Below are 23761 nucleotides of genomic sequence, written 5' to 3' on the forward strand. Positions count from 1 at the left end.
TTACCAGTGACTATGCCCTCAAAGGGCAAAGAAATGTCCTTTGTGGGCACAGAATGTGCTAATGAAACATATCAATAGTGTGAAGATGGGATGCATCAATAATACAGAACAAGATCAAATATCACATGGAAGAATATGGGTAGTCTTAGGGACTGAAGCACTAAAAAATAAGATATGTACATTCTGATGCATTTACAGGCTAATAACAGAAACTTTGTTAAGAGTAAACAGTACCTGTATTTCCAGATACCAAAGAGAAAGTGTGTATAAATTCAGATAAATCTCACACTAGATTCCTGTCTTTCTCTTCAGGCATATTAAGGATATATTACCTACCTTCATAATGTTGTAAAATTATTTTAACTCAAATTTTAGTCTCTAGTATAATTACACTGGGATTCTCTATATTATACAAACTTTTTCCCAATCTTATTTTGTATACTTTTCTTATTATAATCTCAGAGTATTAAATCTTACAAGGATTTGATATAGAACTTCTCATCCCTGAACAGGGCATCATATGAAGTCATGAAAGACAACCTGTTATTAAAGTTTCAAATTCATCCCTTCGAAATCTAGCTTCCAGCCTTCTGTCTACATTTTCATTCTTATTTATTTTTTACTCACATATAATTGATTTTACATGCATTCTTTCTCAGAGATCCTTGGTCATTTTGCAGTGGATGGACAGATGCCATAATGATGGATTGGGTGAACGGTACAGAACAATGAATGATATAACTTTTCCTCATCTCATTTCTATAGCCACAATTGTCAAAATTTCTCCCTTTCTTAGCAGAGCATTGACAAATGACAACTGAAAAAATAGCATTATCTCATTGAGGTCCCCAGAGTCTCTCCAGAATTAAATAGAATACTCTTCTACCACATCTAATTCTTTCTTCTGAGTAACTTTTGCAGTTTGCCTGAGTTTCAAGTAAGAAATAACCTTGTAAATACTGTTGCTCGCTCCCATGCACATTCTTGTTTTGTTTAATGTTCAGTTCCCCAGCCTTGTCTACCCCTGTCACTTATTGTCAGAATTGCTTCTCTAACTGTTGCATAGACATACAATATGTTACATTCTGCATTTACATTACTATCCACCAATTTTTCCTACTGGTTTCATAAGCTCTTTGAGAACCAATTTTATTTTTATTTTTCCTGAGCTTATACCTTATTGGTATTTCCTTCCCTCTTCCTTTCCCATTGTCAGCTTTGCAACCTGGAGATTTTCAGTTTTAAACTGTTTTCATATTGGTGTAATTTAACTATCTTATCCCACCCAGTGCTTGTCAGGCCACACCTAGAATATTGTGTTCAGTTTTAGTCCCCACTATACTAAAAAGATGTGAACAGGCTGGAAGGGGTCTAGAGGAGGGCCACAATATGATCAAAGGACTGGGAAGCCTGTCATATGAGGAAAGGCTGAGAGAATTGGGGTTGTTCAGCCTTGAGAAGAGAAGGCTTAGGGGACACCTTACGACCATATTCCAGAATTTAAAGAGTGGCTACAAAGAAAATGGAGACTCCCTTTTTACCAGGAGTTACATGGAAAAGACGAGGGGTAATGGATTCCCGGGGAGATTTCAACTGGACACACGAGGAAAATTTTTGACAATGAGAACAATCAGCCATTGGAATAATCTCCTCAGACAAGTGGTGGATTCCCTAACACTGGACACTTTTAAGATTCAGCTGGACAGGGTGCTGGGCCATCTTGTCTAGACTGTGCTTTTGCCAAGAAAGGTTGGACCTTGAAGTACCTTCCAACCTGGCATTCTATGATTCTGTGATTCTATGATCTTCTTCAAGGTTAATAGTTTTGTCTGTAAGGAGATTTTATCATTTGGATGTGTCTTAATTAGTCTGTACAAACTCTGTGTATATGACAGTGAACTCCCCATGGATTATTTCCCCTTTTACTGCCTTTAAAGCAGACACAAAATAGTAGTATAATTTTATTATTCAATAATTTATGGTTATTGTTACTGGTAATTAGATTAACATCTCTGCAAACTAATGTTATCATACGGCTTTGCACCTACTCTGTTTCTGCCATTTCATCCTTCATTTGGTAGGCAACTTTCAGGTGATTTACGATCATAACTCATCACTTTATTCCTAGCTTCCCTCCTCAAGATCATTTTTTCCCAAAGAAAGAGTAGCATTGGAATGATCTTACCTGTCTTTGGAAATCTGCAGCATAGACATCTAAAGCTGATACAATTTTATAGATTTGCTCTGCTGTCAGTGGAGGCACCTCTACAGTACCATTCACCTGGCTTATTTTAGACAAGCAAATGATGAGGTGAACCATGTCCCACTAAGTGACTTTCTGTTCAGTATAAAAGTAGTGTAATCAACTAGTTCATGTGTAGACATCTGCAGTGTACATTTCTAATGTGAAATAAATTCCATTCCTATACTGCTTTGCTTTATAAATAGAGAAAATCTCTGTGTCCCTGTATTATTCCAGTGCTCTCTTCCACTTTATCTACTTGCATGACACACACAGAAGAAGGTGAACCTAACAGATCATAGTAGTTTTTCTACTGTCTTTTACAATGATAGGAAAAACTGCATCTTTTATCAACTACATCATCATGTGTCTGTATTGTTTGCTGTTATTTCTCGTGGGGAAAAAAAAAAAATAAAAAGAAAAAGCAATACCATTATAAATAGCCCTTGACTCTAATCTATCTACTGTTCAATATTTCTAGCATGTCAATCTGGTGAAGTTATAAGCCTTTCTGGTTTTCTGTGCCTAACCTTATTACTTTCCATTTCCTGGCAACAAATCATATGATTCAGGCAAGAGCTTGTAACCCCATTCCATGGGAGTCATGTTCATTTGTTCTCACCCTCAGTGCTTTGTCCACAGTTTTCTATTATTGTCAGGTTTCATTATCCTTCTACATTTCTCTACTCAGAAACCCTCTTGTTGTATATCTGTCTCAAAATTCATATCAAGGTCTGTGCTCATTCCTGTTAAATACTCCATTAGAAATCATTAGCAAGTCAGGACCATGAGGATGAAAGATTTATATTTTCAGAAATATTCTTCCATTGATCTGGATGCTATTGATTCTGGCAGAAGGACCTCTGAGGAAGGACAAAGAAGCAACCGTAGCAGCAGCAAGGAAGAAAAACTAAGAACATTTATAATTATCTTTACAACATGTTAGGAGTAACAGATCAACACACCAAATCAAGAAAATAAAGGTGAGGGTTTATAACAGTAGTTCTGTATTCATTTTTCGTATGAGCCTTAAGAAAAGATCTAGATGTAATCTCTGAAGACACTGAACCCCCTGAGAATTATTCCCTTTCTTGACAATGTCCCATTTAACTGCAATACATCTGTATTTACAAGGGCTGTGTTATCACAGAGTCCAAGACCTTTTTACAGGAAAAGTAACAATAGGAAGTTCAAAAATTCAACTTTCGGTGACCAGGACCTGAGTTGAATTTAGATATCGAACTGTTCAAGTGGCACTGATTTGTACCATGAGTTTCTGAAGGACCAGCATTTACACTCCCATTTTCAGAAACTCCTTAGTCCAACCTATGAGGCACACAGCTTCTTCTTCACTCCCTTTGCATCTCAGACCCAAGAGGGAGACGCTTCCCTCTTTTTTGCTTCTGTCTCTGATCTAAATTGACCTCTCCAGACAGAACTCAAGAGAAATGCAGCTAAAAAATCATAGGTTTCTTCGCCGCTGAGGGAGGCAGCTCTTGGCTCTGCTGACATGACAGTACCCCAGCACAAGGGAGCCCTGACTAAATTTCACACAGGATTGCGCTGAAGATTAACAATATTGGAAGCTAACTGGACTACATTCCTGGGAGGTTTTCAGTCAAGGACCACAGCCATTGAAAAGAGTTTCTTGCAATTGCTCAATGCAATGACCAGCCTTGTCAGGAAGTCAATTAATTGCTGGTTTTCATCAGTGATTGAACTGATATGAACATCACTCACCAGCACATCTGTGGGGCCTGGAGCAATTCTGGTTCTTCATAAAATTAATTTTAGTTTAGTTCAGACCAAAACCAAATAATTAAACAATAAGACATAAAAAGATATATCCTTTAAATCATAGTCTGGGTTGGTTGGTTTGTTGTTTTTTTTTCATGTGACCTAGGACAAATGGCATGAACAAATTTCTCTCTAAAGGCCATTTATGCTTTGTAATACTATTTCAATCCAGTGTAAGAATTCAATAGTTTTATAAGGTTTTTGGTTTTGTGGGTCTTTTCTAGCATTTAATGACTTCAGAATTATAATATAGTATAATATTCCATGAACTACAGAAAAAAAAAAAAAAAAAAAAAAAAAAAAAAAAAAGCATCAGAAAAATCCTTTTTAAGTGTCTCATGCTGGAAAATGTGACTTCAATACCCTTTATTAGTACATAACCTCTTGGCTGTACAGACTCATAGACATCTATTCACACGACATGGCATGTACTCAGGTAGTTATTAGCCTCTAGCTCACATGGTATGCATTTATAGGCATTAGTGGGTCATTTCTGTAAAAACAAGTTGCCACCTCTTCTCCATATATATAAAAACAGTCTGTACTTCTTATGGGTATTATTCACTGTTTGAGAAGTATAGTCACTGTCTATTATAAGCTTATCTTCACAGGAAACCTTTAATTTAAATTATACATAACTATAGAACACACAAAAATCTCGTGTATATTTGGAGGGCTCAAATAGAAGGTGAAATTCTCAGCTGCCATTTACTATCTTCTTTCTATCCTCCTCTACACCTTACTCCTTTTCAATAGCTACAGTCTCTCATCTCCATAGGAGGGGAACATTCCTGCTATTCAAACCAAAATAAGTTAGTTTAAATCACCTCTGAACACAGGTTCACAGTCTTTATTTAAAGAGAACGGTTCATGTCTTTATTTCAAAAATTTGGTGGACTCAGATAGCAGCCAGTTACATCTGCTACCTAACATGCAATAATTCTTAAAAAAATGTAGATAAAACAGATTCACATACATGCCTTCACTTTTGTGGTGCAGACTGATATAAGCATTAAGAATTTGAATCCCTAAATAACAGTAGAGGCTGTAGGTGCATATTGCAGATGGGTATGTCTGCTACAGGATAGCTGGCAGATGGCATAATATTTTTGCTCTGACCCTTCAGACCTTGTGACAATGAACTTTAGCAGACCTAAATTTAACAACTTCTTTAGGTTTGGGAACAGCTGTCTGAATACTACTTTTTTTTATTTTATTTTACACATTCCTCAGAATTTTCTGATTCACCATACAAGGCGCAGGACTACTTGCTTACTACAATAAGAACAAAACCATTGTGTTTTATGCTCAGATAAGCAAGACATCCTGCCTAAGCACTTTGTGCATGAACAATATCCCTTGCTGGTAAGAAACAGTGAAAGAACATAACAGAAAAAATTATCAGTGTTTGAGCTGCAGTTAGTCCATGCATAAGGGAGGATCAATACTACAATTTGTAACTATCAAGAGCTGGAGCCTTTAAACACCAGCTGGCTTAGCAGAAACCTTCCCACAGTGGCTGTATGTCAATATAAGGGTTATTTCCAAGCACTTTTATTTGTTTTTCTTCAACATGATAAGCAGTGGACTGTAATATCCCAAGGCTCTCTCTTCAGATCTCTGGGTAGGGACTTGGAAGGACCATGGCAGAGACTGCACTAAATAAGGGTTTCAAGTTTGCAGTCTGGTGTATGCTGAGCAGTCTGACTACCCTGTAGCTGCATATCCTGCACACAGATGATGACTTGAGGTTCCATACATCATTTCCACTTTCCTTGAAAATGTATAATAATAATCTCCAAAAAGTGGGACACAGCTACTGTAACTGGCCATATAAGGAGTTGTGACCTAATGCTACCTAGCTACATATTTTTTTAAATGTGATTATGTGTGGCATGGGAACAGTGCCAATACATTTTTGTCTCTCAACTCTAGTAGTTGAGAGTAGTCCTAGAGGGGCAGCAGGGTCAAACAGGAAAATCAAGCATTGATGCAGCTGGAGCTCAAAGTGAGCAATAATGTGTCTTCTATGATTGTATTTGTTTGCTTAGCCTTATAGTCAAAGGAAAGTAATCTACTGTTGAGGTCTCCATAGAACACAACATAAAGAATTGTGGATTTCTTCTTATTTTAAAAGTCTGATGAGTATATCTATGGTAAATGTTAAAATAAATTCTGAAGAGGCACCAGGATACAGTGCATGGGTGATAAATACCTGCTTCTTTTCCACTAGCCTCTACAAACTGCCACCTTTGCCAGCCAAAAGCAAACGCAAAGCCCCTAGCCTTTCCACTGCAAAACATACAGCTCCCAGGAGAATAATCATGTAGTGGATGTCAAGGACCGTCTCTTACTGTGCTGTTCTATTCCTGCAGATAAACATAGATGACAAGAGAGCACGTCTGTAAACTCAGGATGTTCTGAATTCTGCAGACATATCAGGTATCTGGTATGTTATTACGATGCTTTCCAAGCTCTTAGGAACTGTCTTCCTGTACACACCAAGTGTAACACTTAAACTTGAAGCCACATCTAAGTGACTAGAAGATACTCTTAATAAAAATAAGTAACTGTATTTGCAAATGCTTTTTTCCTATCTGTTCGCTTGCCAGCTGACCTGGATTTTGCTTTAATTTATCTTTTTAGTAATTCTTTAAAACTGTTAAAGTGACTTTTTTACAGTTGGTTTCCAGTATGGCTGATGAATACTGGTATTCCAGACCCACTAAAATGAACAATAAATTTTCTACTGACTATAGTACAATTGAAAATTTATAAACCTCATGTTGCTAAACATAGTATTTCTGCATTTTCCTGGTTAGCTGACGGATTTTCCTTTTTCAGCTAAATTATGAACAGGTAACAATTCTAATTATAAATGTATCTAGCAACTCTGAATCCTTAAGTTAAATCACATGGAGCATAGACCTCAAATTGCAAATGCAAAAAAAGTACTGTAGGAACAGAGGTAGCAAAATTAATGCTTGAAAAAACTGCAGAATTTTGGGCTTTTGCAAGAATGGACTTAACCAGTCACTCCCATTTCTGTGAATATTCTTCTAATCAGAGTGCTACCTAATCAAGCTATATTTCACACACTGCAAGGATGTTATAATAAAGTTGAAAGATGCTTATTTCATGATAGCATAACTTCTAACTTTTCATTGCTCATTGAAAGAAAATAAAAGTGAGTGATGGAATAATCAACCAGCGTTATTACACGAAAACTCTTTTTTTTTGCCTAAACCTGAATGTTCTCCTTTATATTAAAAATATGGTAATGTGTTGACAGTTTCTCTAACTAAAGTTGGCCGGTTTGTTTTCTTATTGGACAATAAAAAAAAAAGTTTATTAGGAAAATATAATACTAAAAAATGATGCTAGCTTTTACCCTTTGGAGATAATACAGACATATTGTTTTAATCCCAAAGGGTAACTTGTAATACATCTTCTATAAAACAGAAAATTTTCATCTGAATGAAAATGAAAAATAATCCAGATGTTGATGATAGTTCTTTGTGTATCGTGCACAATAAGAAAACCTCCAACAAATACATAGCATTTATTCTGTACCACATTATAATTTCTTGTTTCAGTGCTGGCTGGGTAGAAATATAGAGTCCTACATTTAGAGCTTCTTCAATTCTGTTTTCACTAGAATAAAAATACAATAAAAACTACGATTTTATATAACTTAATAGCCACTTGGTGCTACTAAGATAGGATACTGAGAGTCCACTTGGATAGGACTTCTAGGAAGTCTAGCATTCATAGCTGCACAGTGGTCCACATGAACAAGACTAAAGAATATCCTCCCAGTCATGCTTTATACTTGTTTAAGCCATGCTTCTGTGACATGGCTTCACTCTCCTCTGGATTAAAGTATGAGAAGTCAATTACTTTATTTTTTGGTGAACATTCAAATCCCAGACTAATATGAAAAGTTTTGGGGAAGGGCCAAGCTCCAGTGTTTCTACTTTCTTCATCCCAAGCAGAGTTAGGACTGCTATATTAAATATTTGTAATACCTTTCTGAAACTGTTCACATGCATAAACATCTTCTCCTTGATTTAACACAGAATGGTTGTAGCACTCCCTTTTACCCCCCAGCTGAACTCCTAAAATTTAGGCAAGTCAGCACCAAAATTATTCATACTGGATAATAAAAACCCACCCATTGTAACTGGTGGGTCTAAGGAGGACGCTAAGGTGTGTAAATTTTGATACAGTAGTATAAAACAAATCCAAATTCTAATATTCTGAAATGTAGCTGAGTATCCTCTAATAATCTTTACATAAATAGCTCAACTATCAGCAAATAAAACTGTATTCAAGTAGAGTAACAGTCAAATTATAATTTCTTAATACAGCTGTTAGTAATAGAGAGAAGCACCATTTTCAAATCCCTCTGGCTGTGTAGGCTCCCATGACTTGCCTTAAAAGAGTTTAGGCTTCCAAGTGTAACTAATAATAAAGAGTATTCTGTATTTCCTATATTCCAAACTATTTTTTTTAATTAAATGCTATTATAATTATAAAAGTTAATGACCTAAAGAAATTGGCACAAATTGAAAAATGTTAATATGGAAGCCTCACTAATGCATCGCCACTTTGAAAGTGTGCTATGCACAGAATCCACAGAATTGCAACTAAGATCTTTACTGCAAATTATTTTTCCTTTAACTATCAAATGTTCAGTTTCAATGATAGACATAACAGAAGAAGTGAGAGAAACAGTCTCTCTATTTAAAATTTAACACCTTGGGAATTTGTGCATCAAATCCATTTAATTTACAAGGGAAAGATTTGGCTAACATTATGAGGAGCAACATTTTGGCTCCAATCTGTACAGCGTAAAGCAAACCTGATGTGTGGCCAAAATTATTGGATACTTTAATCCTCAGAAATAACAGCAAATACTTCCTCTGCTGGAGTAAATTTGAGAAGTTTCTAAGGTAAACTATCACCTTCCATAGATTTAATATTATACTATTAGAAATGTTTTAACCAGCCTTTGAAAAAATCTCTCCTGACTCATAGATGCTTGAGGAAGAACATACAGAAGTAGCTAAATTGCTATGGTGCCTAAATACTAACGGACAGGTTAGCACTCTGGTCACCTTTAGAGGTATGAGACTTTCCCATCAGCTATATGGAGTACTACGCACTTACTGCAGAATTCACCAGATACTGAAACTGAGGAAAATCTATTTGCCTGTGAAGAATGAGCTGAATCCCAACAACTTTCGCCTTGGATGTCTTTAGTTTGCTTGGATTCTCCCTGGTTTTGCTTAAGATCACATCTGGTAACAAGGTCTAACATGTCTAACTTGCTCTCAAATACAGTACTGTTTCAACTATTGATCTGAACTTGGTCAATTACTGCTGAATACAGTATCTTCCTAGAGCAGAAATATTAAATAGTGCTGTCTAATTTTGTTGGCATTGTCTGTTAAATATAAATTTATTGTCTCCTCATTGTAATCCCTGCCCTACAATATTAAGTCTCCATGATTTCCCTGTCATTCCCTTTAACATAGAGAAATCGTTAGTTTGCTCCTTATATGAGAATCTAAGATTTGTCAAGATAATTTCACTGACAGTGACCTTCCTGAAAAATTACTCTATTTTTTTGAGTTTGTCACTTACCAGCCAGTACCAGTATGATCACTTTTGACATGAATAAACTATAAATGTATCTTATTTATACTATCAAATACCTTTAATAAATTCCTTGTTGCTTTTTTTCCCTTGATATTCTCTCTAATGTGTCTATTTCATTTTGTAAGTGAAAGTTATTGTAGCAAAAAGAAAAAGACTCATATTATTCTGTCACAGAGGTACTAAAAAGCAATTCATTCCCCTTCATGATTGTCCTGATGGCTTGCAGAACTGTCTCTTACCAAATGGGTCATAAATTTACATATTTAAAAATTAATAACTTGTACAAACATTCTTACTTGATTTGATAGATTTAAGAAAATATTTTAAATTTCAACATTTAAGTTAGGAAGCTTGTCAAGATATTCTTTTCCTCAAAACATGTGGCATGCCTTCTTCTTGTTAATAAAGGTAATAAGGATATCTGAAGGGTTTAATAGCGCTGCAGAACTGCAGCTGTGATGTTTCTTACACTGACTAAAAGGTTAAAAAAAATACATGCATTATGGATCCACTTTATTTTCACTCAGCTACCTTATCACTTGGAATGGCAAGGGTTAGTTTGTACTACTCCTCACTTCTGCTTGAGTTTTTCACTTGATCATAAGAGAAAAATGCATTCTGATGTATCTGAATATCCTCACGTATCAGGAGATGCAAATCAGTTTTCATGGGTAGTGAGGGTAAATCTTTTATCACCTTCCTTTACATATTAATTATTAATATAACTTATTAATTATATCTTGTTCCTCAAAACAAAGAATTGACCTCAGTCACATTCTACATCATGAATTTTGTATGTGGAGCACATATATGGCTCAATTAATCAGTACTTAAGATCTGTACATAAGCAAAAAGCACGGCTATAAATGGCACTTACTTTCAAGTTCTACCTTCTCATTTCACACCCAGCATTTTCATAATCTCCGATCTCTATCACATGGGTTCATGAGGTACCTAAGAATCACAGCAGCTCCAAGCTTTGCCTGCTGTGCGTGCTTACATTATAATCGCACATTATTTAAACACACAAAGAGTGATTCAGACTGTTGCACAATTTTAGATTCTTGTATAGCCACCTGGATTAATTCCATTAAAATAATTAGCATGCCAAAGCAGAATTTATTTGAAATCATCCCCTGCTCATGCCCAATAATAAATTAACAGAGGTAACAACTCCTTTCTTAATTTAACATAAAGGTACAGGAAACTAGACATCAGTATTCTTTATTAAAAATGATCTGCCACAGCCCCAGTGCATTCACAAATCAAATTAGACAACTCTGAAACCATGACAAAAGTAAAAGAATGAACTATTTTGAATTCTTTAATTTTATGAGTTCAGATCTATGTTAGTTTAAATTTTGGCCATGTTTTCAAACACTCCTCTGTACCACTACGATTTTCCAAATAATTACATGGAATTATGTCATGTGATTAACTTATGACAGAACAAACATCACAGATCTTAATAAAACTGAAGCAGACATTCCCTCTTCCATTTCTGCAGATAAAAGCAGTGTCTTTATTTCTTCAGCAGAGTACAGATCAGTGAAACTAGAGTTGCTACCACACTGAATCCTAGCAAGGTCAGCAGAGTTCAGCCCTTCCCAACTCATTGTGAAACTTGTCTGTCCCTATCTGATCTACTCATCTGATATTATCTTACAGTTTTTAACCCTATTAGAATATGGTACCAGTGGCATCATATGATGCTAAGTGTTTCTGACAGTACAAACTCATAAATTATGAACAATAAGAACTCATAACTAAAAATCACAGATGTGCCCAACTTCAACTATTTCAGAAAGTTTTTTTTCTCCATTGGGAGTTGCAGACTTGAGAGTTGGGTTTTAAAAATCTGAGTTAGGAGCACAGGTCCAGTACATTTTAAGTGGGACGCTTACTTCTATTGTGCTTAATGCCTTCAAAAATGTCAAAACTTACCAGCTTCAAAGGGCACCAATTTACAGCTTCTGTTTTAATGATAAATAATTATTTGAGAATGCAAAGTTTGTACTCAGTGAAAGAATAGAGAGGTGTCAGTGTTCTTCAAGAAAACATTTTTAAAAGTCGGAGCTGAATATGAAGTCAGTAGAGTTTTGCACAGATTGAGGTTTTAGCAACTTCAAAAGGTAGCAGGAGAAGATTAATTTTGTAAATGACTGACTCCACAATAATTATTCTCTGTAGGGCTCAAAACTCTCCATGAGACAACCTATTCATTTTTAAAAAAAAAAAAAACTGTCCTCTATAGGTACTGCTTTCACAGAAAAAAAAAAAAAAAAATTACAATGTAGACTGATCATTAATTCTTAGTTTACAAGTGTCAACATCTTCTGTTGAGTTTGCTTGCCAGTTACTGTTCTTATGTTCTCACTCTCTGGTATCATTCTACCCTGTCGGAATAAAATTTTACATGTTTGTTTTTTAAATGGGGCTGATGCTGCATGCATGTGTGTCTGTGTGTAGTCAAAAATTAATCTTTTCTCAAAGGCATTTAATTAACATATCTAAAAATCAAGTAACAGCAGGACTTACTAGTCCATTAAGACTACAAAATTAGTTCCAGAAGAATAAAGGTAACATATGTTCATTTGATATTGTAAAGCAAGAGTAAGTGATACACTTTTCTTTCAGTCTGGTTAGAGCTATAGAACAAACAGCATGGCTGAGGTGTGAAGGGATCTCTAGAGATCACTTAGTTGAACCCTCTGCTAAGAGCAGGCTCAGCTAGAGCAGATTACTTGTGTCCAGCCAGGTTTTGACTATCTCCAAGAGTGGAGACCACAACCTTTCCAGGCAACCTGTCCCAGTGTTGTCAAAGATTTGTCACAAAATCCCAAGAAACATGGTTGCTTTATTTTGTCCCAGAGAAGAGTAGAAAAAAGGTTTCAGAGTCAGACTCAGAATATACATAAGCAATGATCTTTATCTTCAGAAATTAATTATAAATTTTGATCTTCACCTTCGTAGTGGGACAACGGGGGTGGGGGTGGGGGGAACTGGTTAGTCTTATCATTTCATGTTTTATTCCCATCCAAGAAATAGCATTGTATCCATGTTGTTATCCTTTTTTTGCTTTGTCCAGATGGAAGTACAAAGATAATTCTTTTTCTTAAAAACAAAACCAAAACAAAACCAAACAACCTTTAAAATATCTCCATCCACCACAAATGCATGTTCAAGTCCTGTTTCTGTTAATCGATGAGCACTTACATTGAATTCAGCAGAGTACTTCTCATAAAAAATGCCAGGGTAAAAAAATCTTAGAAAACATCTGCTTATTTTGTAGACAGAATAATGAAGTTAAATAAAGTGAGAACACTAGAGCAATGTGACGAGAGAACATACTAAATCATACTACAATTACAGTATTGCACCTATCACCATTTATAAACCTAATTAACAGAAAAATATTCGCTTTACATAGCTTTAAATATGAAACAACAGTTTCACATAAATATCTCATTTTGTTTGGATAAAAAAACTGTTAGGGAAAATCTTTCAAATGTGGCACATTGATTAAAATAAGAACACCATAAAGTGAGAACATTCACTTTTTGCCTGGGAAAAACAAAGATAAGTAGAAGCATGAAACTTCTGAGAGCTCAAAGTATTCTTTGATCAAATAGCCAGAAAGGACTGGTTATGTTTCTACTAACAGAGACCATCAAGAACAGAGGGAACTAAATATATTGCATGTCTGCACACTGGCTTTATATTTTCCTGTCATCTAAAATCACTTTCAATGTACACAGAAATAGGCTATACCAGCTACAAGTTAGAGGTGTCTTTTCTTATGAAATACATTTAATTATTAAAATGCCCATTATAAATGAAAGACAATTGTTTTTAGACACCATACTTTGCTAGTCCTAAGAAAAACACAAGCAATAGTTAAACAGGAGACTACACTCAGCAGTAACTCAAATCTCATGTACAAATAAATTTCATTATTCCTATTACAAATTAAGAAGTTGTACCCCCTTTAAAATCATGCTGAACTGTGAGATTTTCTCCATCCAGCATGCTACTAGTAGAAGAATATTTAAGCAGAAACAAATGTCGTATCAAATACATCAGTACGTTGTGCACTGGTGGTTATGATCACCCTTCAGTCATTAAGGTGTCGTGAAATATTACACAGATGAATCCTTCAGGGGAACAAATCTTCTTCACAGTTTGTAAATAAACAGAGTCAATAAAAATTAACACATTTCAAAGTGATTACTTGCAATCAAAGGCACAACAATTACTCCAATACAGAAATACGTATGTTTTCTTACTCTTGCAAATGCCCTCAATAAGGCAGACAGATGTCCTTCATATTACAGGTCATACTTTGTGAGGTGAAACCCACTAAGTGAAATGTGACAGCATATTAACTGGATTTGCATCCACTCATTACGGCCTCGATTAAGAGGGATATACTGAATTAAGAGAGGTGAGAAGTTGGTTTAATATGCATACAGGTAGAATCATGTGGGAAAGCTGATACTGAATAAAAACTTCCTGTCTCAAAAATGCCAGTTCTTGATGTTAGAAATGATTATCATCTTGAAGAGTACAGGCTTAATTCTAAAATATTGGAACTGACTGCTCAGAGAGAATTTTGGAGTTTTTTCCATCCTTGAATATATTTAAAACCTAGCTGGACATAGTGCTAAGTAACCTGATTTGGCTGATCCTGATCTGAGAAGGGGAGTAGGTGATCTCCAGAGGTCATTGCCAACTTCGGCAATGCTGTGATCCTGTGACTGTTAGGATAGAAAATTGCTACCTTGAATGGCTGTGAAACCCAGGGTATTCTTTTCATGTATCAGTTCACTTTTAATAAATTAAATTATTAATGACTGAATCTAGGATGCACATCAGTATCGACACACAGCACTACTGTCAACTCCCAGCACAGGAGGTCTAGCAGTCTATGTAAATATTCACCTCCATAAACCAAGTCAAACACAGCATCAGTGCTGTCCTGAAGAACAGGAATTTGGGATTAATAGGAAAAGGCAAAGAGTTAAAGACTGTCCTCTATTTAGGCCTCCCAACACATGACTGAAAAAAACAAAATATCTAGGCATGTAACACACCCAAAAAACCTGGTACACTACTACATAATGTGGACTAGTTTAGCACAGAGAAAACTTAACATATGCCACAAGATGGAAAGTTAACCTCACAGAAATGTTGTGCATTTTGTTGCTTTTTTGTTGTTGTTGTTGTTGTTGTTTTCTCCTCTCTTTCAGTAAATCACTAGGTCAAAACAGATACTTTTTCATTAGTGTCCAAGATGCTTTATCCTACTCTTTCATCTCCCCTTGTTGCAATACTTAAAGTCAGCCAGAGAAATCATGACAGGTATTGATAAAATACAACAATCTAAGGAGGGAAAGGTTTCACATAAAATGTACAGCTTATCTTTTTATGTTAAACTTTCATGCTCACCAAATGAAAATAGATCACTTCTTTTGTACAGACCCAGAAGAATATCTATTGGAAACGTAGATAATTATCCCTGCAAACCTTATAATATGCTGCCTAACTTTGTCACCATAACATTTCCCATTTGCAAGCAACACATTTTGCTCCAGGTTTTCTTTAAAATCACTAAAGAATCATTTAAACTCCTTCTATCTTTATGATCCTGGAGACAGGGATTCCCTTTTCACGAAAATTGCATAGGAAGAAAAAACTGTGAACTCCAGCCAACATTCATATCAACCAAATGGTCTGGTATATTACCTAAAGCAAAAAACCTTTCCACTCCGAAGGTAAATTCAAAATGACCTTGTGCTTTTTTTCAAAAAGGCTGGCAGCTGAGGTCATTGGAATAAATTGTGATCGTCCTTCTCTCTGCATAGCTGGAGGCATGTCTAGTATGTGAATTACCACCAAGTAGGGAAAAAAGCCAACCAAAACACAGCAAAGAACATTGTTCCATTTATTTGTAAAAATAATGGTAAATATAGTCTACAATAATTATGAATTTAATGTCATATGTAGGTTTTCATCAATTCTATTTCACCATCAAGTATGTTCTACCCTTTTCAATTCTACATTCATAAATTAATCCTGTTCTTTATTGGCCTCTACTCTTAACAGCACAAGCATCTGTAACTACATTTCCCCAGCAAGCAGATCCCAGCTGCAGAGAATATGATGCAGTGTTGTTTAAAAATATATATTGTAGTTGTGTTAAAGCTCACTAAATCACTGGGTGAAAAAATAATGAAATGGAAAAGAAGCTGAAACTGCTACTGAATGTTTTATTGAGATTTAAATACGCAAATTGAAAACAAACTCCTCACTATTCACTTTTGTAAGGAAATTGTTAACAGTAATTTCAGAAGGCAATTTTCAAAAGGGTATTTTTTTTTCAGTTAATTCTCTTGCAAGCACATAAGCAACCTCTGTCAAAGGATTTTAATCTGTCAATAGACTGCATGAATCCTCAACTTGTTTCTATAATAGCACCTTTTCTATGGAATATTTTGATTGACAGATTCTGATTTTTAACATCTGTCTTGGGAGCAGCTTAATGTTAAGACAAAAAATACACTTGGGGTTTCAAAGCAGGTGGAAAAACTCACAGTTCTGATTAAATGAGAACTGCTTCTAAGCCTGTTTTCCACTGTGCCTTAAAGTATCCTATATAAAGAAGAAAACACATCTTGTCACTTCCAAAACATTTACAGAAGAAAAACGGGAGGGAAAAAAAAGAGTACATGGGGTTTTTTTTACTTACCATTAAAGTTTACTGCCCGGATATAGCTAAGTAGTTCTTTACCATCAATTGCACTCATCCTCGGGCATAGACCAATATATCCAGGACAGAGATCTTTATGCATGTTGTGTAGTGCATAAGCCATGGAATATACAGCATCAATTACAAATTGAACTTTTCCTTCTTGCTCATAGGCTGAATCTCTTGCAATTCTTTCTAAGCCTAAGGAAGAAAGAGAAAGAATCAGTTTACTTCTATTTGTCTGTATATAGGTTCATGAGTATTCATGTGCAAAAGTTCACAGTAGAACATAAATAATTACAGTCAGATTGATAGGTAAAGTTAGGATTAGTCTATCCATCACCTAAATAAACAAGACAAGGGAAAATATGGCCATCTGGTTTTGCCTCTAATCATTGTACACTGTGCCAGGTATATAAACAGTATGTTGTGTTCTGGGCTGGGAGAGAGGACAGAACATTTCATTACAAGAGAAAGAAATATAGATATATGTATTTCTACAATCCAGTAGTAAAACTCTCTTTCCATCTTATTGACTTTCGTTCAACAGCTGTTTATTGTTATTTATAGGACACTTCTACAGCAGCCTGCCATTCTGTTTTAGATAAATTTAAGGCTACCTTGATTTTTATCCCTGTCTCTTGTTTGATAAACATTATTTAAACATGTCAGGGAAAAAAACTGAATGCTTGCCAAATGACGTGGCCATCTGTCTCCATATTGAAAAGTGCTTATTCTGAGACTTTTTTTCCTGTATTTCCTAGTGAATTATGCTTCACATTGAGAACCATGTACTGTCTGCTATTTCCTCCAGGGACATTTTTCCTTCAGAGGGAATACAGAGCAAATCAATACATTATGAAATTTTTATTCTGCAGGAATTGCCCACATTAATCATCTATGTACAAATCCAAAGAACATTTTACATTTACAGGTGATAGTACTAAGTAGAAAAATTAAAAAATAAAGTTCAGGAGAATTATATTTTAAGCAAACAACCAACATGAAATCCCATGTTCATATATAGGAATTCAGCCACTGATTTCAAAGGCTCTGTCTTGGTTTCTGCTGGGGTAGATTTAATTTCCTTCCTAGTAGCTAGTACAGTGTTGTGTTTTGGATTTAGTATAAGAATAATGTTGATAAGAGATGTTTTCAGTCATTGCTAAGTAATGTTTATAGTAAGTCATGGATTTTTCAGCTTCTCATACCCTGCCAAGGGCACAAGAATTTGGGAAGGAACACAACCAGGACAGCTGACCCAAACTGGTCAAAGGAATATTCCATACCATATGATGTCATGCCCAGTATATAAACTGGGGAGGGGGTTTGCTGGCAGAGGTGGATGACTGCTTGGGGACTGGCTGAGCATTGGTCAGCGAGTGGTGAGCAGTTGCATTGTGCATCACTTGTCTTTCTTGTGTTTTATTTCACCCTCTTTTTGTTATATTCCATTTCATTACAATTATTAGTATTATTATATAATTTTATTTTGTATTTCAATTATTGAATTGGTCTTATCTCAATCCACTAATTTTGCTTGTTTTGATTCTCCCCCCTATCCCACTGAGGGCAATGGGGGAGGAGTGATTAAGTGGCTACATGGTGCTTAGTTGCTGGCTGAGGTTAAACCATGGCAGGCTCAAAATCTCCATTTACCAGGCAAACAGGGCTCTACAGATCTCAGCATGAAATCTGCTCTGCTGAAATCTAGTCAAGTTCCTACTGACTCAGTTAACACAAGAATAAATGTCTAGGTTATCTACCAGATTAACAAATCATTCAGTTTGAAAATAATCAATTCACATTATTTAAGACTATTCAGAAAAGTTTATGATTTTTTTTAACATTCCAGATCTTATTTTTTATGTTTCTTTTTTATCTCTAAACACAGGCTTTTATCAGTTCTTAGTTTTATTGTTTCTTAGTTTTTTAAAGGACATTTTTTATGCCTGAAAATATACTGTACACAAGATCTTTATTTAGACAAAGTATGCAGGCCCATATACCATGAACAAAAAGACAGGGAGTATACTCATATACTGAAGTTTGCCTGCTGCACTTCAGTGCCACCGTCTCACATTACAATGATAATGTATGAACAGATTTGTAATCTGAAAATCAGTAGTGTTTTGTGCTTTAAACGTCCCTAAGCACTGGGAGTGATAGACAGCCTTGAAAAATTATTACGTACTTTTATTTCTCCTCAGGGATTAGTTAAAAAAAAAAAAAATCACTACCTCTTGAAACCATTAGGAAAGGAAAGCATATAACTCATTTTTGTGATTTGTTATGAGTAACTTCATAGACAATTTTCAAGACATGCTATCTAGTGATTGGCAAATAAATAGTGCGACTCTACTGCAAATAAACAGAAAACCTATTCCTTCCACAGGATGAAAATTACACAATTAGTTGCAATGCATTGCCCAGACATAAAAGAAGATATAGGAATAAGCTTAATTAGATTGCAATTTTATTAACTATTTTATTTGGGAACTAGCTTCCAACAGTAAGTGATGGGTAGCTCACGATTCCACCATAATGGTTCCTGCCTTGATAAGGACTGATGGAAAACAAGTGAAGGACAGGGTTTACAGAACTGCTGCAGGCACACAGTAGGCAATAACCTGCATGTGCTCCACAGAGCTTCCACATGCTCTAAACAGGATGGACAGGACAGGACAAGTTTGAAGGAAATATATATGCTTTAATTGCAAAGCTAAATATAGTTCCCCTACTTAGATGGATGGATGCGTATGTGGAAGGGTGGGGAGGTTGGTGAAAGACAGAAGGGAATAATTTTCTGTAATAAATGCTAAGTCATAAAACACTAGAAGTTGCAAACACTTAAACAGTACAGATTTTTAAATGGGGAAGAAATCAGTATTATACTTCCCTATGTTATACTGTAGTTTAAACACACATAGGATTTGCATAAATTTCTTCCACAGCCTAACATATAACATTTATTCTTCACAGATATGTGATCATAAATGAATTTATCATACAAATTTATTTTTTAATATTTATTGGGACTGAATATGTTTCCATACATACAAAGGGGTGAGAAACATTACAGAATTATCAGTTTTAAACCTGTCAAACCTAGAAGGCAAGAGACAAGAAGTCTCTGTGCTTTGCATAACTACAAAACCCAACAAATTGGATTATGTGCTCTTTCTTTTTGAGGTTTCTCTTCATCTTCTCTTTCTAGAATTCACAAACATCTAAAATAATATTCTATAAAGATGACAAGAACTCATCAACTTAAATTACATGACACTGCCCTATACAAATGTTAATGTATAGCAGTCAAATGAAGCATTTTGTCTAAGCCATAAATATGGTCAGTTCTTACAGTGATAATATTACACATTTGGAAGACATGATCATCTTCAGACATGTATATGAAGTAATAACAGTTTTATTTATAGCTTGACTCACCTCTACAAGGCATGTTTCTACACACACTGGTGACTTGAAAGAATATAACAATTTGTATCTCATAATAGAAATGTTTGAATGCTTTCTTAATCATCACTTCAATTGTTCATCCTAGTTCTTCTCTGGAAAAATTGCTTAGGCTGAGTCTTTATCAAAAAGAATGAGATGTTCCCAACTTTTGAACCCCCATGGTCTGACAATGTGTATTCTGATCTCCAAACAAAGGAAATCCAGGGATATGTTCCATGGTGCTTTCCAGCAGACCTTTCAATCCAGCTGTTGAGAAGTGCAAGATTATGGGCAATTTCAGCAAGATGTCAAGACTTTCCCTGACCATTAGAGAAAATACATAGACACAAGTACTAATATTACCATCTTGGGCTAGAGTAGAGGTAGGATAGGTAACGCTAGCCCAGGAAAAGTGTCAGCTATTCCTGCCTCCTTCCATTTGAAATCTGTTTCGGGAACCCTAGACTGAGCCACAGAAATTACCCTATATGAGCCTGCACAGGTGTAGGAGTTGCTACAGCTACTCTTGCACTTCCTGAGCAAGAGTGACAAGCTGGACTGTTGCAGGAGGTATTGCCTCCATACCTTCAAATAATTTCCCCCTTTGTTCCTGTAACTCCCGTGCTACAGGAATAACTGTATCCTGCTCAGGATGGTGGAACTCTGCTATGGCAGGGAAAGATAAGGACCGTAATAGTAGGAGGGTGAGACATGTATTAGGTGGATAAAGGGATGTGGCTGGGGCTACTAGTCTGGTGGGGAAGGTAAAGCAGGTGACACTGTCAATTCCCTAGGTATGAACTGGGAATCAAGAGATTTCAGGGAACATAATCAAGAGGAATTAGGCCTTTACAACAACAAAAAAAAATCTATATCTTAATTAAAATCTTAATAACAGCATACAGTAAGTAAATAAGATGAATGCAATATAGCTAAGAATGAATTCATACATGGGTGATGATATCACCTGTGGGATACAACCAACTATCTTCCACAATCAAAATTTAAATTGCTGATCTCATCTGAAGGAGACTAATCTGCTAGGTGATAAATGTTGCATAATTCATCTAATTTTTAGAAACCATGTTCTTAATGATGATCTTAAAGCATATGTAGAACTAACTTCTGAATGCATATAAGTCCATGGAAATAGAAAAAATTCAGAGCAGAGTTCACAGTTATTATTCTCTTAAGGGTTTAAGAAATTCTAAATGAGGTAAATGGATATACCTGTTCTGTAACTTGTGATATAGGGAAAAAATATTTATTTAACTGCCCTATTTCTGGGAATTGCCAGTTCATCTAACATTTCTGAGCATTCCTGTTCCTGCTGTCTCACAAATCTTTCTGTTTCCATTTAGCATTATTGAAAGCAATTTATGTAAAAGTGCAGCCTACATTATCTCTCATTATTATTTCTATAGCTTCAAGAATCTATTCCATATATCTAGTTAAAAATCTTTAATTTATGCTACTTGAAGACCAAAGGTTTGAAGTCAAGTATCATGTATACAGCAGCTGGTTAGCACTTCAGATTGGAGCTATGTGAGGTTGCAGGCTTTGAGAAAGGTTTTGGGCAATGGACAGTTTTGGGAGTCAGGAGTAGGGCTCCATAGTTCAGAGGAATAAAGTTATTTGGTATGGGGACGCAGTGTGCATGGAACAGAATTCTAACTTTGGTTCAGGTTCCAAGCTTAGAGAAATGGTCAGAGACAAGAAAGTAGGAATACATAACTAGAGCTCTAGTAGGAAATAGGATGCTTCAAGGTTTTGTCTACTAATCTCTAGTCAAGGGCTTTATTTTTCTTATCAATCTCCTTTATTATATTTTTTTCTTTATCTAGGACTGACTGGAACACAACTGGCTAGATCACTTTTCATTTTCAGTTCAAATGCTGGCTTAGTGTAAGCCTTCTTCTGTTGTTTTGGGGTATGAATTCTCAAAAGCTTACCAAAACTAAAGTTAAAAAGAAAACTTCCAGCTTTCCTCTCTGAAAACTCTCAGGTGGAAATTATAGAAATGTGCTTTTTAAAAACTCTCACCTTTAGTTGTTGCAATGTGTCTTAGTCTTTCACTTAGTTAAGATGGAAATTACTTTTTTATCATTATTGGTAGGGTTACAACTTTTATTTCACTAACCTAAAAATATTAATGTAATACTTGTGATTTTTCTATGCAATTATTGATACATCTAGCAATGGACTAATATTCTCTGCCTGCTTGAAAAACTCAATTGCCAACTATAGATTTCCATTTATGCTATTTTAAGCCACTTATTTCTAAGTTTGCTGTTGCTTGATTTATGTATTTTACTCTTATGTTTGGTAATTTTGGTCAAGATCAGTATTTATAAGGAAAAAAAAAACAAAAAAGCTTAAAAAAAAACCATCCAAGACTTGCACATCGTGTCCTTCAGTTAGGGAACAGCAATGTGTACAGTTGGCTCAGCAGGGACAGAAGTCCTGCTGTGGGAGGGCCAGGAATCTCCTAGCCATGGATTTGTTACCGACAAGGAAAGATCATTTCCCAAGAGCCTGTATTTCTCCCTTTTTTCCATATTCCCATGCACTCTTCTGTCACCATTCCCACTCACATGTGCTGAGTGACAAATTTTTATGGACTGTGCTCTAATTAAGGAGAGAAATCTTTCTGGGGTAATGGTAGGAGGACAAGTAATGCAGAGAAGGAAAGAAAAATTACAATAAAATTATTGTAAAATGGTAACAGGCAAAATGGTTACTAATGAATAGCTTTTATTCTATTTGCTTCCCTTTACCTGCCTTTGCTATATATGCTTGTGCATAATTACTGCTTAAAGACATTTAGAGCATTTGTGCAACTCGTTTTTTTTTTTTTCAAAATTTCTGTTTTGACAAGTCTGAATCTTGGATATCTAGTAACATTTTTACAGTTCACAGTTACAATTCATATTTTTCACTCACTGTTAAATTATTTATCCCCATTACTTGGCTCAGAAAGTTTTACTTAAGATGCACTTGGAAGGAAACAAAATCAGGGATAAGTATTACTGTGTTGAGATTGTTTTTGTGCATGTCAATCACAATCACAACTAAATCACAATAATTTGTAAGCAGGCTCCCACTACTCTCCAGCTCAGGCATGATAGTCCTCTATTTGTCAGAATTAGCTGGAACCTCCCATCTTTGCAGCAACAGTTTTTTCCTCAGAAAGCTGGCATCTGTAACTGTAAGCCATTTCAGCAGGCTCAGCAGGAAACACCAGAAGCATATGTTGCTCCCATTGAAGTCTTCTCAATTATTCAGCTGTTTTCCTCACACAGTATAGATTTTGCTCTCTCTGAACAAATAAGGCAGTAGAGATCATCATCTTCTGTTACTCAGACTTAAAAGGATGATAGACTTTTTTTTTGGGGGGGGGAGTTGAGTTTTCCAATAGCTGCATGATAACTGTGATGGGTTTTTTTGTGCATGAGTTAGTTTGCAGAGAGCATCACAAAACCTGTGGATCCTCCGTAATAGCATGGTGTCAGTTCAGGAAGCAATTCAGACAGGAAGTTAAGGATTATATGAATTTCCTCAGCCATTCCAAAAAGAAAATAGTGAAATGAAGGAGTTTGACTGTCTACTCTTCTTCAACAACTGACAGATGTGGTTTTGTGGTTTAATGAACTGGTACTTGATGTAATATTTCTGGGGTTCTGCCTCTTTACACCAACTCACACACACACACACACACAAAAAAAAAAAGACAGCAAGACCAATTAGTGAACCTGAGAAATAAAGTTTTTCAATCCCTGGAATAATGTGGAGATTTTAAATTACCTCCTGCCCAGAACTAGGCTGAAACCTCACATTTTTAAAACCCTTTTCAA

At 35.6% G+C, this 23761-nt stretch overlaps 1 protein-coding gene across 3 annotated transcripts in view; it reads right to left on the bottom strand.

Moving 5' to 3' along the window:
* GRM8 (glutamate metabotropic receptor 8) overlaps nucleotides 1-23761 on the bottom strand; it is a 358606-nt gene that overhangs the window by 124030 nt on the left and 210815 nt on the right. For all 3 annotated transcript variants that reach the window (XM_026868300.1, XM_026868299.1, XM_026868301.1), the window contains one exon: nucleotides 16452-16652. In XM_026868300.1, the coding sequence (XP_026724101.1) occupies nucleotides 16452-16652 (201 nt within the window). The remainder of the gene's footprint in view (nucleotides 1-16451; nucleotides 16653-23761) is intronic.

The sequence above is a fragment of the Athene cunicularia genome, assembly GCF_003259725.1.
Source record: "Athene cunicularia isolate RWA chromosome 1 unlocalized genomic scaffold, athCun1 chr1_part2, whole genome shotgun sequence".
NCBI lineage: Eukaryota > Metazoa > Chordata > Aves > Strigiformes > Strigidae > Athene > Athene cunicularia.